The sequence below is a fragment of the Octopus sinensis genome, linkage group LG18, assembly GCF_006345805.1.
Source record: "Octopus sinensis linkage group LG18, ASM634580v1, whole genome shotgun sequence".
NCBI lineage: Eukaryota > Metazoa > Mollusca > Cephalopoda > Octopoda > Octopodidae > Octopus > Octopus sinensis.
The window spans coordinates 36,031,411-36,048,824 of record NC_043014.1 but is presented as its reverse complement, the minus strand read 5'-3'; the positions used below and the strand labels follow the sequence as shown (position 1 = coordinate 36,048,824).

The 17,414-nt window shown below is 38.3% G+C and overlaps 1 protein-coding gene across 5 annotated transcripts in view; it reads left to right on the top strand.

Moving 5' to 3' along the window:
- LOC115221679 overlaps window positions 1-17,414 on the top strand; it is a 125,345-nt gene that overhangs the window by 21,391 nt on the left and 86,540 nt on the right. For 4 of the 5 annotated variants that reach the window (XM_036510881.1, XM_036510880.1, XM_036510879.1 and 1 more), the window contains 4 exons: window positions 3,103-3,414; window positions 9,446-9,487; window positions 12,575-12,688; window positions 14,569-14,605. In XM_036510881.1, coding sequence (XP_036366774.1) covers window positions 3,103-3,414; window positions 9,446-9,487; window positions 12,575-12,688; window positions 14,569-14,605 — 505 coding nt within the window. The remainder of the gene's footprint in view (window positions 1-3,102; window positions 3,415-9,445; window positions 9,488-12,574; window positions 12,689-14,568; window positions 14,606-17,414) is intronic. The other variant, XM_029791883.2, reaches the window with a different exon arrangement.

The following is a 17,414-nucleotide window of genomic DNA, read 5'->3' as shown; positions in this document are numbered from 1 at the left end:
AGACATTGCCCCATCTGATTATCATTTTTTCCAGTCCTCAAAATCATTTGGACAGAAAAATTATAAATTCTGTAGATGAGGTCAGAACAGAAGAGTATATTTCATCACAGTCAAGTGAATTTTGGAAGATGGAATGTAGAGAGGTCAGTGTATCATAGTAGATAAGTTGCTTTGACAGAAATGTAGTTCTGAAAGATGTCACAATACTTGTAGTGGTGTGGAGCATTATTAATCACCAATAATGCCCTAGGTTCAATTTTACACCCCACCCCACCATGTCTTTTGGTTGCTGCATAAAAGTATGAGACAAACCAGTCTGAAAAATTTTATTGTCATCAAAGCCTTGCTTGATTTCCAATTCAGAGACTGATGCATGCTTGATATTTCCTTTATTGGTCATTTGGTCATTTCTAGTTCAAGCATTGGTTTCACTTTGGTGTCTTCTGAGGCATTAATTTCATCATGTATCTTATCTAGGTTGTCCCATAGGTCACTCCATATGGGGTTTTGGGTTGCACATACTATAAGAGTCACAGGGTACTGCTCCATGTGGTCCTGCAGTTTCCATCTAACTAGAAATATTATGGTCTCAATCATTGTCTTGTATTCAAGATCCTCTGCATAACATCCTGCTAGTTCAAAGCCAGGAATCTGATCTGTTAGGTCCTGCTGATAACTAAATGCATGCCCTGCTGCTGACGTTTTGATTTATTATTGTTAAGGTTTTATCTGTCTCTTACCCTTCAACGTGGTAAGACCTACCTGAAGGTCTAGGAAATATCTATTGACATTACCTAATAATGAAATAGACATTTTAAAATAATGCTTGCTTGCTGCACCATCTAGCACTAAGTTAACTTTAATTGATGGGTTTATTTCATCGCATTAGTGACATTTGTTTCTAGTTTGGAGATTCTATTGGAATCACTGTCCATTATCAGTTACCTGAAGCCTGCATAAGTTATTGACCAAATTTTCATTATCAGCATTATAGAGCTACATGACTCACTGTTTAAAGTTCAGAAACCTGACAATTGTAGGTACTTAAATAGTTTTCTTTATATCTTTATGTATAGCACAAGTAACACCATGGAGAGTTAAATCAATATGTGTCATCAAAACTTTAGATGTGGCTGTGTGGTAAGAAGTTTGCTTCTCAACCTTATGCTTCTAGGTTCAGTCTCACTGTGTTGCACCTGGGGCAAATGTCTTGAGGTATAGCTTCAGGCCAACCAAAGGCTTGTGAGTGGGTTTGGTAGAGGGACACTGAAAGAAGTTCAATGTATATGTAAATATATGTCTGCATGTGTGTCTGTTTGTCCCTCTACCATTGCTTGACAACTGTTGTTGGTGTGTTTACTTTCCTGTGGTTTAGGGGTTTGGCAAGTGAGACCAGTAGAATAAGTACCGGGCTTTAAGAAAAAGAAATAAGTACTGAGATTTCTTCAAGGTACTGCCTCAGCATGGCTGCACTCTGAAGAAACAAGCAAAAGATAAAAGATCTGTAGCCAAGGAATTACAACTGTGTTTCGTGGTCTGCTACCACAACAGCTCCTTTATAGGATCCAGTTAGCTCAAGACATCATCAGGAGGAACCACATCCGGTTTCGGCCCCTACTCCTCTACCGTTTTGATGTGGCGCCCCCCCCCCCCTTTTGGAGGTGTCTTCAGCTCTGGTGTTGGGTGCATGTCTTCTTTCTTCTGTTCCCTGGCCTCTTCGATGTATTGTCAGCGAGTGTCAGCCAGTGACTTACTCTCTTGTCAAATTTTTCCCTTTAAATACCTGTCGCATAGGCTCCAGCAGGCAGCCCCAGCAAGTTGTCACATGACACTGTCTCACCTTAACTGACTAGTGAAGACACGTAGTTTTAGCCCACGCTTTTTCTAAACGACCGTCACCTGTCAGGCAGCCCCAGAAATGCAACTTGTGAATAACTCGCTTACCTTACTGAAAATAGCTACCATGGATGAGAAACAACTAATCACTGTAAACAACAATAAAGTTGACAAAGTAATTTCTTAGTTTGTGTTGTTGAATTGAAGTTGCCCTATGGTCGTAAATTAGTGAAGAATGGGTGACATTTGACTGATTTTCCACTAATATACTATTTGAAGATATTGTACATGTGTATAGCTGTGCTGGTGGCACGTAAAAAGCACCGTCTGATCATGGCCGTTGCCAGCCTCGCCTGGCCCCCGTGCCGGTGGCATGTAAAAAGCACCATCTGACCATGGCCGTTTGCTAGCCGCATCTGGCAGCTGTGCCGGTGGCACGTAAAAAGCACCCACTACACTCATAGAGTGGTTGGCATTAGGAAGGGCATCCAGCCGTAGAAACATTGCCAGATCAGACTGGGCCTGGTGCAGCCTTCTGGCTTCCCAGACCCCAGTTGAACCGTCCAACCCATGCTAGCATGGAAAGCGGACGTTAAACGATGATGATGATGATGATGTATGTACATGTTCTATTTACATGTGTGTTATATGAGTACACATGTACATACATGCACATGCCTATGTGTGTGTGTTGGTGTACACAATCATACATAAATGACTAGGTGAGTATGTGTCGTTCTTGTGTTTATATAGTCTTAAGCTCTGTTCCACCCTGGTTGGAGCTATAAAGTTATTTGAAAGCTAGGAAGCAGCTGCTCACATTGTATAACAGCGTTTCAGATAGTTTGAGTGATGTCAAACATTTTAGCTTTATATTGTATGAACATTGTGTCGGTGTAACCATATTATATTATAAGGCGGCGAGCTGGCAGAAACGTTAGCATGCCGGGCGAAATGCTTAGCGGTATTTTGTCTGCCGCTACGTTCTGAGTCCAAATTCCGCCGAGGTCGACTTTGCCTTTCATCCTTTCGGGGTCGATAAATTAAGTACCAGTTCACTGGGGTCAATGTAATCGACTTAATCTGTTTGTCTGTCCTTGTTTGTCCCCTCTGTGTTTAGCCCCTTGTGGGTAGTAAGGAAATACATATTATATTGTGAGGATTATTGTCTTATGATTTACATATGTTAGTATCCAACCCATGCCAGATTGATGAGCATATGTAAAATGATGATGATGGTATATAATTTCTTACATTTCTTTACAGTGAAATCTTCTATAAGGAGTTTGCGAGAACCCTTCCCACCGCCTGAGGAGAACCAGATATCTACCTTCACATGTGATGCAGATGTTGCATCATCTGAGAGTTCTGTCGTCTTCAGATGGACTGTAAATCGTGGTAACAATATAGATGGGGTAGAATCAGAAGACAGAAGAGTACAAGTGCCAAAAAGTAGCAATTGTTATACTACAGTAAAATCTGATTATAGGTACAATGTGACAATTAGAGACAGCAGCAATACAACCATCACCTGTACAATATTTTCAGAAAGCCGTTCCCATACATTCTCCATCCCAGGTAAAAGCAAACAAATTTTCTTTCTTTTACATTGTTTACTCTAATTTTCTTTTTTATAGATGCAGGCAGCTCCTACATTGTCACTATGCATGTGTGCATACACGAGTTCGATTCCATATTTTTTGTACTTTTATACTTTTGCATGTGTTTATGCATGTTTGTGTGTTTGTTTTTACAAATGTATGTGCAGTCATTTTTTGCAAGTGTGAACATCTGCTTCTGTATGTATGTATGTATGTGTCTGTGCACATGAATACCTGTTTATGCACATACTTGAATAAGCATATGCATATACCTGTACTTCCATGGACAGGTATATTTGTACACATAAATTTATATTCATGTTTAATCACCATCATCATTTTTACTCCCTCGACACCCTCATTATCACCTCCACTATCAAGGAAACATTTGTGTGGTCACTCAGCCTACTTAAACAGCAGTCAGATCTCACTCAGGTCATGCCTTTTTTAGTCTTAAAGGAAACATATGTTGCACAATGTCATCTTCCCCACACTATATCTGAAAAGGTTATTGAGATGTCATTGCTAGAACACCTTTGGTCATAAGTCTGCTCAATCAGTTAACAGCATAGAGCTATAAAACAATTGGCATCATCATCCTCATCACCATTTTTACTACAGCCACCATCACCCAGAGTGTCCTGTATGTGGTTACTTTATGTACTAGAAAGGGCTACTCAATTTCCCTCAAATTATACCACAATATCTAGAAAGCAATGAGCATTTGTATAATATGATCCTATTTTACATGAATTAAAGACAAGATGATTATGGATGGACTATCTTTGATGGCAGAACTGGTGCTAAACAGCAAAAATAACCAGCATCACAAATAATATTCAAGGCCATTTATCAAAGCATAGCAAACCTTAAAGTAGTGTTGCTTTTGTGAGGATTCAAATTGCACTAACTAGGAAAATTAGTTAAGGGTTCAACTCCAAAATTGAAAATCATAAAGTGAATTTGCAGAAAGAATCAAGGATAACTATAGCAAATGTAAGGAGAATGTAAACTAAATTAGGAATAAATAAGAAACCAACCTTTTATTAGTGTGGGGTAAAAATAATTGTCTTTAACCCTTTAGTGTTCGCATTATTCTGCCAAAATTAATGCTTCTTCATCTACATTGTTTTGAATTAATCATGCATTACCTTGTAGCTATGAGATTTTGATGAGGTAGCAGTTAATTTTTAAAACGATATTGTAGGGTTGGTGTGAGAGACCAGTTCTGGCCAGTTTGAACATAAAACAGGTAGAATATTTTTGGCCGGATATGGCTGGTTTTAATGCTAAAGGGTTAAACCATCATATTCAAAGCAGTGTATCTAAGCTTTGAACTAATTTGATTGAAATAATAACTGTTATAATTTGCACATTTTTGCTAACAAAAAACCTATCTATATATTCCAGTAATATAGAATTTTGAAGTTTTGCAATTGATGAATTCTTGCAAAGTGTTTTGAGCTACTGCCTGGTTATTGAAGATCTGTAGCAGGTCATAGACTAGATTAAAAAGAATAAGAAAGTAGGTTAGGTAAACAACTCCTTCTACAAGGTGGTATCAAAAAGTTTCTGGACTAGTTCTGGAGTTCACCAACAGATGACAGCACAGAGTTGTGTGTGCAGTGAGAGCTAGCAGTGTGCTGTTTACTTTGCAAGTTGTGAAATTTCTGTTTTTGTGATCATGTGTATGCTGAAGTCTGTGATTTTGTCATGGACAGCAAGTTGAAACAAAGAGCCAATGTGAAATTTTGCATTAAACTTCAGAAGTCTGCTACATTGAGCATGCTTTGGCAAGCTTACAACAATGAGACAATGGGTCATACACAATGTTTTGAGTGGCACAGTTGCTTTAGAAGCAAAAGAATGTCCTGGGAAGACGACGAGCAATCTGGAAAACCTGCCACAAGCATCATCCCCAGAAATGTTGAGAAAATTCATCAGCTTGTATATGAGGATCACAGGAGGACAATCAGTGACATTCCTGATGTTGTTGGTCTCTCATGTGGATTCTGTAGGCTATCCTAATGTCTGAAATGAACATGCAGCATGTCTCTGCCAAGTTTGTCCCCCACCTGCTGACCACTGATCAGAAAGAACATCGCATCAGTCTTTTGAGATCTCCATCAGCATGCAGCTGACGACTCATCCTTCATGTCGAGGATTATCACCGGTGACAAGAGTTGGGTCTACGAGTACAAGCCTGAGATGAAAGAGCAGTTGTCACAGTGGAACTGCCCTTCATCACTGCGACAGAAGAAGGCACGACAGAGCTACAACTCGATCAAGAGCATGCTCGTTGTTTTGTTGTTTTTTTTAACATCTGCAGGTATTGTGCATTGAGAATTCATTCCCCCATGCTCAGACTGTCAATTGAGAGTTCTACTGCAACATTTTGAAGTATTTGAGAGAGGGCATTCAGCAAAAGCAACTGGATCTGTGGAGCGCAAAGAATTAGGTTCTTCATGATGACAGTGCACCCTGTCACTGAGTTCTCTTAACTGATGAGTTTCTCACCAAAAACAATATGATTTTGCTTCTGCACCAATCCTATCCACCGGATCTTGTTCACCAGATTTAGCACCTGTGGACTTCCATCTCCTCCCCAAGATGAAAATGCTGCTCAAAAGTAACTATTTTAACACCGTTGTTGAGATCAAGAGCCAATTGCATAAGGTCTTCGATTCTTTTATGGAAAATGATTTCCAAGCCAGATTCCAAAGGTGGCAAGAATGCTGGAACCAGCATATTGCTGTGCAAAATGACTACTTCAAAGGAGATCATATTAAAACTAAGGTAAATAAGTTATTTTTTATTAAATATAACTCATCTGGGAACTTTTTTGATACCACCTCATATGACAAATTCGAAGGATTAATGTTGATTGATGCTACTCCTAATAGTAAACAAGTATATAAATTCTAGAAATCATAAAACAAAACGAAACTTAAAGTATCTGAAAATTGTAGCAGATCCATTTGATTACAGATAAGTAAGACATAATCTTCCAAAAGGACTACTGTACATAATATGTGAAATGAATTGTAGGATAAATTGTAAGCTCAGAAATGTTTATATAAGAAATGCATGGAAGGTACATGCAAAAACACCACCATAGCTTACATAGTGGAAATGGACCGTAGCATAGCAGAAAGAATAAAAAAGCACTGGGGTGAGTATAAAGAATAGAAACCAACTTTGGTACTTCATCAACCTGACTGGGAAAAATGACTGCTTGACAAACAATAATGAAATAAAATCCTATTGATGCTCTTAAAGAATTAACACAAATAGAGGAAGTGATATACATATCGATGACAATGAATGTATTCAACAGAATACATGAACAACTCACCTTCTACTTCCAGACCTTAGACATAGATGCCTCCACTACCATCATATGTATGCACATGTGAGGGACGGTTGCGGGAACCCGTGGAAGAGGCAGACCCAGGAAAACCTGGGACGAGGTGGTGAAGCGTGACCTTCGAACTTTAGGTCTCACTGAGGAAATGACTAGAGACCAAGACCTTTGGAAGTATGCTATGCTTGAGAAGACCCAGCAGGACAAGTGAGACCATAACCCGTGGCCTCTACATGGGATGTAGCCAGTCTACCTATGCATACCTTTCCTTCTTGGGACACAAAACTCTTCTTGTGAAGACCTGTTGAGGCAAGTGAAAATCGAAATCGATCAACATCAATGGAAATTGCAGCTGTGATACCAGTGCTGGTGGTACGTAAGAGAACCATCCGAACGTGGCCGTTGCCAGCGCCGCACCGACTGGCAGTCATGTGATTTCTAGGCAGGTGTTTTCTACTATAGCACCAGGCTAATCAATGCATTCTGAAGGAATTTGGGAGATGGAAACCTATCATGTATATGTGTGTCTGTTCCTACCACTCACTTTGATGACTAGTATTAGTATGTTTACATCCCCATAACTTAGCATTTTGGCACAGAGACTGATAGCATAAGTACCAGACTTAAGACATAAGTACAGGGATCAATTTTTTGACTTACATTGGTCAAGGCAGTGCTCCAGGATGGCCAGATGGCAGTGGGACTGAACCCGGAACCATGTGGTTGGTTAGCAAGCTACTTACCACACAGCCACTCCTGCGCCTTTTGGTGTTGCTGTTAAATTTAGTTGGCTGGCCAGATTGAAAACTGAAAAATTTTGCGATCAGAATCTTGAAAACCACTTGTGGCACATGCACACATAATCTCCATATATAGCACATATATATGGAGATTATAAGTGCAGGAGTTGCTGGGTGGTAAGTAGCTTGTCTACCAACCACATGGTTCCGGGTTCAGTACCACTACGTGGCACCTTGGGCAAGTATCTTCTACTATAGCCTCGGGCCGACCAAAGCCTTGTGAGTGGATTGGTAGACGGAAACTGAAAGAATCCCGTCGTATATATGAATATATATGTATGCGTGTGTGTGTTTGTGTGTCTCTGTTTGTCCCCCTAGCATTGCTTGACAACCGATGCTGGTGTGTTTATGTCCCCATTACTTAGTGGTTCGGCAAAAGAGACCGATAGAATAAGTACTGGGCTTACAAAAGAATAAGTCCCAGGGTCGAGTTGCTCAATTAAAGGCAGTGCTCCAGCATGGCCGCAGTCAAATGACTGAAAGAAGTAAAAGAGTATATCATCCTGCATGTTCCCACTGCTTTCTTGCCTTTTCTAAAATAAAAAGACAAACTGTTCATAATAGTCATCTTGGTTCTCCATTCTTAGGTTGATACCAAGCACACAAAATATAACTTCTTGTTGCAAGTTCGTGTTGAACAATGTTGAAGTGTCAAGTATTTCATGGGACAAGGTTATCTAGTTATTAGATTACTTAAAATTTAGTGTCAACAAAAAGCCCAGACTTTTGGGCTAACCTTTTGCTTATATGATGCCCCTTTAAACTTTGTGCAGCTCATATACAACATTAATTTTATCAGGCTTACAATTTGAAATTGTTAAATTTGTTAAAATTGTTTATAACTGAAGGGGTGGGGGTGAGTTAAAATTTTTCTTTAATGGCTACGATTTGAATCTTGAATGAATATTTTAGAAAACAATTTGTTTTTTGTTTTTAAATTATATTTGAAATCTAACTTTGAATTGAACATATTTTGCTCTACTTCCAGTGCAAGCAAACACACGTGCGTGCACACACACACACTTGAATGAATATAAGTTATTTTAGGTCCTTTGCTCCCTATAGAACATGAACGAACCATTGCTGATTTTTTTCACTATTCTTGACTTTGGCCTGTCTTCCTCTCCCCCAGGTCTTATTGATTTTGAATTGTCTTTAATGCTACAGTAACATTGCTTTCTTTCTAGGTCGAGGCATTGGCCCTACATCAAACATGTTTTTTCCTCTGGGAAGAGTTGGTCCATATTAGTCTGGCCTCTATCCTTTGACCTGTCTGGCGTGGGAGGCCCTACCAGCAGGTTGTGCTTTGCTGGTATAGCTCTTCTCAGGGTCACTGAGGCACACAAGTAAGGTGGCGAGCTGGCAGAAACGTTAGCATGCCGGGCGAAATGCGTAGCCATATTTCGTCTGCCGCTACGTTCTGAGTTCAAATTCCGCCGAGGTCGACTTTGCCTTTCATCCTTTCGGGGTCGATTAAATAAGTACCAGTTACTCACTGGGGTCGATATAATCGACTTAATCCCTTTGTCTGTCCTTGTTTGTCCCCTCTATGTTTAGCCCTTAGCCCCTTGTGGGTAGTAAAGAAGTAGGTATAATTCTTCTCAGGGTCACTGAGGCACACAAACTCTCACCCAACAACAAAAACTGGGCTCTTGTGGTGGCTATCAAAAATAGGAAACATAAATATAAAATTTTGATGCATTTGGGAATTTTAAAATTTATTAAAAATTAGAAAAATTTCAAAGTCTGTGCTTCACCTCCTTAAATTATTGCATGTCAGATCCCTCTATAAATATAATGCATGGTTCTTGCATGATTTCTGCATGTGTTTTTTTTTAATGTAGGTCGCATTCCAGTGACAGAGGCACCTGTTGTTGGTACTGCAGGTAAATAAATTTCTTATCTTTATTTCATTTCAGAATATTCTCATTAATTTTAAAATAACTATTTTTGATTAGCATAATTGGTAAACATATCAACCCAAATGTTTTAAAGTACATATACCATCTGTGTTCAAATTCCACATCTGAATTACTTTGTTGTTTTATAATCCTCCCCATCATCATCCTCCAGATATCAATAAAATAAGTGTTATTAGGATTGATTCACCTGACAGTGAATAGCAGGGCACTGGGCAAAATGTTTTATGGTATTTAGTTATGTTCTTTGATATTTGGGTTCAAATTCTGCCAAGGCCAACATAACCTTTCATCTTTTCAGGGTCGATAAATTAAGTACCAGCTGAGCACTGAGGTCACTGTAATCAACTCCCTCCTCACAAATTTCAGACCTTGTACTTATAGTAGAAAGGATTATTATTATTATTACTATTATTATTATTATGTCAAGCTGGCTGAAATGTTAGAAAACAAGGCAAAATGCTTATTATTTTGTCCTTCTTTACATACTGAGTTCAAATTCTGTCAGTCAACTTTACCTGTCATCCTTTCGGGGTTGATAAAATAAGCGACAGTTGAGTACTGGGGTCAGTGTGATTGACTCACTACCTTACTCCGAAATTGCTAGTTTTGTGGCATATTTTTAAACCATTATTATTGAGTAAGAGAGCAATATATATATGTATGTATGTGTGTGTATATGTTTTTGTGTCTGTGTTTGCCCTCTGCCCCTCATCGCTTGACAACCAATGCTGGTGTGTTTACATCCCCGTAACTTAGCAGTTCGGCAAAAGAGACCGATAGAATAAGTACTAGGCTTACAAAGGATAAGTCCTGGGGTCGATTTGGTCTACAAAAGGCGGTGCTCCAGGATGGCCACAGTCAAATGACTGAAACAAGTAAAAGAGAGTATATTGTCAGCCACTATGGGACATGTTCAAGCAATCAAGCAACTAACAAGCAAATGTGTGGTATTGAACAGAATATTTGCTATAACAATATTTCTGCTTCATCACCTCAATGTTGAATCTGTGATGTAATGTAATGAAAAATAGGTCAGATTCAAAACATTGATGTCCAAATCACAGAAGCAGAGAAGAGAATAATAATTATTTACTTTGGTTTCTAGATAGAATCAAATAGGAAATAACATTTACTGATCAAAGACCAAAAAAAAAAAAAATTTTTTTTAAACGTTTGTTAGTGGCTGTGTGGTAAGTAGCTTGCTAACCAACCACATGGTTCCGGGTTCAGTCCCACCGCGTGGCACCTTGGGCAAGTGTCTTCTGCTATAGCCCCGGGCCGACCAATGCCTTGTGAGTGGATTTGGTAGACGGAAACTGAAAGAAGCCCATCGTATATATGTATATATATATATATATATATATATATATATATATATATGTATATATGTGTATGTTTGTCCCCCTAGCATTGCTTGACAACCGATGCTGGTGTGTTTACGCCCCCATCACTTAGCGGTTCGGCAAAAGAGACCGATAGAGTAAGTACTGGGCTTACAAAGAATAAGTCCCGGGGTCGATTTGCTCGACTAAAGGCGGTGCTCCAGCATGGCTGCAGTCAAATGACTGAAACAAGTAAAAGAGTATTGGTGGTGGAAGGTTGAACAGAATGCTTTGTTCCAAATCTCTCTTCATTCCAAGTTCAATGGCACTGAGGCTTACCTTGTCTCACATCTTTCCAGATCTGTAAAAAGAGTACCTCTAAAGTATACTGGGTTGATTAAATTGCTTATGTACCTCCTTCAAAATTTTAATATTTTGCCTATGTATTATTATTTTTATTATTATTATTATTATGAGTTGAGCACTGGGGTTGATGTAATCATCTTACCCCCTCCACAAAATTGCTGGCTTTGTGCCAAAATTTGAAAGCATCATCATCATTATTGTCATTATCATCATTATTACTGTTAAGGTGGTGAGCTGGCATAATTGTTAGCATGCTGTGTGAAATGCTTAACAGTATTTCATCTGTCGCTACGTTCTAAATTGGGTTAGGTGTGAAAACCAACTTTAAAGTATAAATATCGATGTTTTTGAATCAGCAATGTTGTGTTCGGTTAAGTCCTATTTGGGCTGAAAAGTCAAACTGATAGCAAAAGCGAAAAAAAAAAAAAAAATCGATAAACCAATTCCTTATGGGATTTCCCAATCAAGTTATCTGCAACTCATTTTCAGCCAAAAGTTTACTAATTTCAACGGATTTTGCTCAGATTTGACGTCGATGTTACTTAGTTTGGTTTGAAATAAAGAACTTGATTAGCTTAATAATCCCAACTTAATCCTGGGTGAAGCTGGGCTTGGAAGAACCATTACTACGCTGGGCAAAATTAACTCAGCGGTATTTTGTCCATTTTTATGTTCTGAGTTCAAATTCCTCCGAGGTCAACTTTGCCTTTCATCCTTTCAGGGTTGATAAATTAAGTACCAGTTGCATACTGGGGTTGATGTAATCAACTATCACCACCACCCAAAAAAAAATTCCAGGCCTTCTACCTATAGTAGAAAGGATTATTATTAAAATTATTATATCATTTACATTATTTAACAGAACTGTATTATTATTATTATTATCATCATCATCATCAAGGCAGTGAGCTAGCAAAATCATTAATACATTGGACAAAATGCTTAGCAGCATTTATTCCTGCTTTATATTTTGAGTTCAAATTCTGCCTGGGTCAGCTTTACCTTTTTATCCTTCTGGGATTGATGAAGTACCTGTTGAGCACTGGAATCAACGTAATTGATTACACCTCTCTCACAAAATCTCAGATATTGTGCTTGTTGTAGAAAGGATTATTATTATTATTATTAGTGAGCTGTCAGAATTGTTAAATGTCAGAAAATGTCTTGGCATATTTCTTTCCAATTCTGAGTTCAAATTCCACCATGGTCAACTTTGTCTTTCATCTATTCGGTTTGATGAAATAAAATACCAGTCACCTGGAATTGATAGTATTGACCAACCACTTCCCCTCAAAATTGCTGACCTTGTGCCAAAATCAGAAGTCATTATTATTATTATTGCTTTTTTTTTTCTTGGTAACAGGTGGATTGGATGGTGGTACAATTGCTGGTATTGTTCTTGGTGTTATAGCCCTTATCGTACTTGTTGTTCTTTTAATTTGGTTCTTTGTTATTCGCAAGAAAGCAGACAAACCAGGTGAGTAATATACCACATACAAATTTATTTTCATTTTCTTCTTACACACACTTAAGAAATTTTTCTTATAAATTCCTTAACTTTATCTTTATGTAGCTTTTTCTTAACCCATTTTTAATAAATACTCTTAATTAGTTCATGTTATTTTTTTTTGGTAACTGGTCCCATATATTTTATTATCTTGTTAATATAACGTTTAGAATATTTAACTGTTTTTTTAATAATTTCTTATTTTAAGTGGTTTATTATTTATCTTGTGTTTTTTCATCCTTATTTTTTCTTTGTAGTTTTAATGAATTTGTTATCTTTTGTGACTATTTTCATTTAACTACTCCTCATTCATTTTCCCTTCCTTTCTCTTCATAACTGCTTTATGCTATTGAAATAATGTAAAGGCATTTGAATTGAACATCTAGCAATGTTCGTGATTGCTGAAGCTCTTGGAGGCATTGTGGTATGAAACTAGTTTGTCTGTGTGTGAACAGCTTCAGTGTAACTGAAAGTCGATGACTTAGGGGATTTGAAGCATTAGATCTTTGTTATGCGTTGGATGTGAAGGGAGAATCTGCCTTAAATGCTAGTTGTGGTAACTCACCTAATTCTTACTGATGGATAAAGAAAGAAGCTCATATACTCCTGTGAATAAAACTGACTGACTTAAAGTACCAGAAGCAGGTGGAGGTGTTGTATGTAGTAAACAGCTTGTTTTGATGGAGCCACAGATATATGAAGTATAATTAACTGAAATGATTTTGTCAACTCAGGAGGGATGAAAGACAGTGGGATTTGAAATCAATCAATTAAATGCTGTACCTAAATACGAGGTATTTAATTCAATATCTGATTCACTGTACTCACAATATTACTTATCAACCTGGAAGTTGACTCCTTAGTGAGATTTGATCTATGACGACCCTAATCGGACATAGCTGAATACTCTTACCATTTCTATCATCCACTACATTATTCCTTGGCTGTTCAATTTCCACCAAGGTCTACTTTACCTTTCATCCTTTCAGGGTTGATGAAATAAGTACCAGTTGAACACTGGGGTTGATACAATTGAACTTGCTGGCCTTGTGCCAACATTTGAAACTAGTATCTTACATTGGCAGGAGAGAACTAACAATTAAACTGATTCTAGTATTTGACCGGAACTGTTGCAAAAGAAGAAAGTTACATTCATATGAAGGCACTGTCTCTGATACTCCACTGATTTTGCTAGCCATTGTGCTTTCCTTAATCTTAATAATAATGTCCTAAATTTGAAGAAGGCTACATTTTTGGGGAGGAGACCAGTGATTAAACTAACACCAGTACTTGATTGACTAGAACTTATTTAGCTGACCCATGGACAAAAAGAAAGGTAAAGTCAGCCATAGTGAGATTGAACATGGGATACAGGTAGTTGTAACTAAATGTTGCATAGCATTTTGTCTGGAATAGTATTGTTTCTGTCAGCCACTACTTTAGTCAAAAGCCTTGCATTTTGTCAGAGATAAAAATGGTGAGCGGTGGCAAATGGATTGAAATGATGTTCTGCCTTTCTCAAATGATAGTATTCTTAAATTAGGCAAACAATTACAAATTCTTTTTGCTGGAAAAAACAGTTAAGTTGTTCTAGTACCCAGAACTTCAGAGTTAACTTATTTCCTTGTTTTTTTTTTCTCTCTTTTAACCTTTTTCTTCAGTCTTGAGCAAAACATGCATCAGAATTTGCCTGCTTTGTTCAGAGGCACAATACAATGGATGTAGTAAGATTTGAACTTATAATCACATACATAGTCAGTAACTTAACACCTTGACATTTAGTTATTATGTATATTATTATTAATCTTAGTAATCTTATTTTCCATTTTTATTTTCTATTAATTTTGTAGATACTAAACCCAAGTCAACTGGTCCACCACCAACTCGGTGAGTATTTCTTTGTTTTCATTTAAGAACACTGTCAAATTTATGCTATTCCTTGCTCTCAAACCTTGTCCTTTCATTTTTTTCTTACTGATATTACCTTAGTCTCTGTACCCTAGAACTTGTTGACATTTTGCTCCTATCTATCTCGGCAGTTAAACCAGTAAAATTGCCACAGGAATACTTTTGATCATTACCCTGGGAAATCAGTGTTGAGGTTTGGCTAAACAACAACAGATGGAATGGAGCATGAAACTTTTCTGAGCAAGACTTTGGGAAATTTGTGACTGGTAGTTATCCTATGGGAGGGGCTGTCGTTACATCATTATAAGTCCCCAGGTAAATCAATGCACTGGGCCCTGTGCCGGTGGCACGTAAAAAGCACCATCCGATTGTGGCCGTTGCCAGCCTTGTCTGGCACCTGTGCAGGTGGCACGTAAAAAGCACCCACTACACTCACAGAGTGGTTGGCATTAGGAAGGGCATCCAGCTGTAGAAACACTGCCAGATCAGACTGGGCCTGGCGTAGCCTACTGGCTTCCCAGACCCCAGTTGAACCGTCCAACCCATGCTAGCATGGAAGACGGACGTTAAACGATGATGATGATGGCAAGCTACAACAGGCATAGATCAGAACTGGGTTCTTAGACCATGCCTTAAGACAGCACTGCCTATGGGAGTGTTCTATAAAATTGTGTAACACAATTTTTCTCCTTGGGTAGTAACTGTTATTTCTCATTTGCTTACTCCTAGAAAGTAGGAAAAAACGACTGACATTTCCTTCATACTTTGCTTCTGTTACATTTATTAAAGCCTCAAAGAATCCCTCTCAAACACATGACTTTGATGCTTTTCCACTAATTCTGCTCATGATCAGATGCACATTTTATCAGTCACAAAGTGACATGCTTAAGGGGTTAAAGTCAAGCAACTAACAAGCAAATTTGTGGTATTCTCTCTTTTACTCTCTTTTACTTGTTTGTCATTTGACTGCGGCCATGCTGGAGTACCGCCTTTAGTCGAGCAAATCGACCCCGGGACTTATTCTTTGTAAGCCCAGTACTTATTCTATCGGTCTCTTTTGCCGAACCGCTAAGTGCCGGGGACATAAACATACCAGCATCGGTTGTCAAGCAATGCTAGGGGGACAAACACAGACACACAAACATATACACACACATACCCTCTCTCTCTTTCGGAGAGGCACAAGCACCTACACGCACATATACACACACGGCAGTAACTTCCACCTACCGAATTCAATCACAAAGCGCCGGTCGGCTCGAGGCTATAGTGGAAGACACCTACCCAAAGTGCCACGCAGTGGGACTGAACCCGAAACCATGTAGCCAGGAAGCAATATATATATATATATATACATATACATATATAAAACGGGCTTCTTTCAGTTTCCATCTACCAAATCCACTCACAAGGCATTGGTCGGCCCGGGGCTATAGCAGAAGACACTTGCCCAAGATGTCACGCAGTGGGACTGAACCCGGAACCATGTGGTTGGTAAGCAAGCTACTTACCACACAGCCACTCCTGCGCCTATGAACAGAATATTTACGAAATGAAATTTCTGCTTTATCAGCTCAGTTTTGAATCTATCAAAAATATAATGGAATGTAGGTTAGTTTCAAGACATTGATGTCCATGCCACAAAAGTAAAGTCTGAAGGGAATAATAGTCATTTCCTATGATTTCCTATGATAGGAAATAACACTTACTGACTAAAGCCCTGCAATATTAAAATTTTGTTGCACAGGAGTGGCTGTGTGGTAATTAGCTTGGTTCCGGGTTCAGTCCCACTGTGTGGCACCTTGGGCAAGTGTCTTCTACTATAGCCTCAGGTGGCCCAAAGCCTTGTTAGTGGATTTGATAAATGGAAACTGAAAGAAGCCCGTCGTATATATTGTATATGTATATATATATGTGTGTGTGTCTGTGTTTGTCCCCCCGCAACATTGCTTGACAACTGATGCTGGTGTGTTTACGTCCCCCGTAACTTAGTGGTTCAGCAAAACAGATCAATAGAATAAGTACTTAGGCTTACAAAGAATAAGTCCTGGGGTTGATTTGCTTGACTAAAGGTGGTGCTCCAGCATGGCCGCAGTCAAATGACTGAAACAAGTAAAAGTGTAAAGAGTTGTAATCATTGGAAATTAAAACATTATTTTTCAACAAATGGTTAATTTCAAATCAGCTTAGGAGTATGTATGTATATATGCAAGTAAATGTCACCTGTGATTAAATGTTACAGGTAAGAAACAAAAACATATTCTGTTCTTTAAGTCTTTAAGCTGAGCCAACTGGTAGGAGACCTAGTGGTAGGCCAAGGGCGAATTCAACCAGAATTGAAAGTGCTCAGAGTTATTGTTTGTATGATGGTTGATAATTTTATTCTTGTTTTGCCAACCCCACACCACCTTATTTTAAATTATTCTCTCAAGATAACCTTCTGCTCTTGCTATTTTTTAGTCATTTGTTCTTCTCATAAGATAACTTTCCTGCTTTAAACTTTGTCTTATGCAGCCTGTTTTAAATTTTTCCTTCAAGATAACATTGTGATCTTGCATGTCCTCCACACCAACAAGATAACTTTCCTATTTTGAACACTTCAGCTGCACTTGGCTCATACTTTAAATTGTTCCCATAAGATAACCTTAAGATAGTTCAGTGTGTATGTTATTCATCTCACGAAATGATATCCCATTTTATATTCAACCTCCCCCACCACATATATACATACTTAGACATACATATACATATATACATACATATATACATATATATATACATATATGTT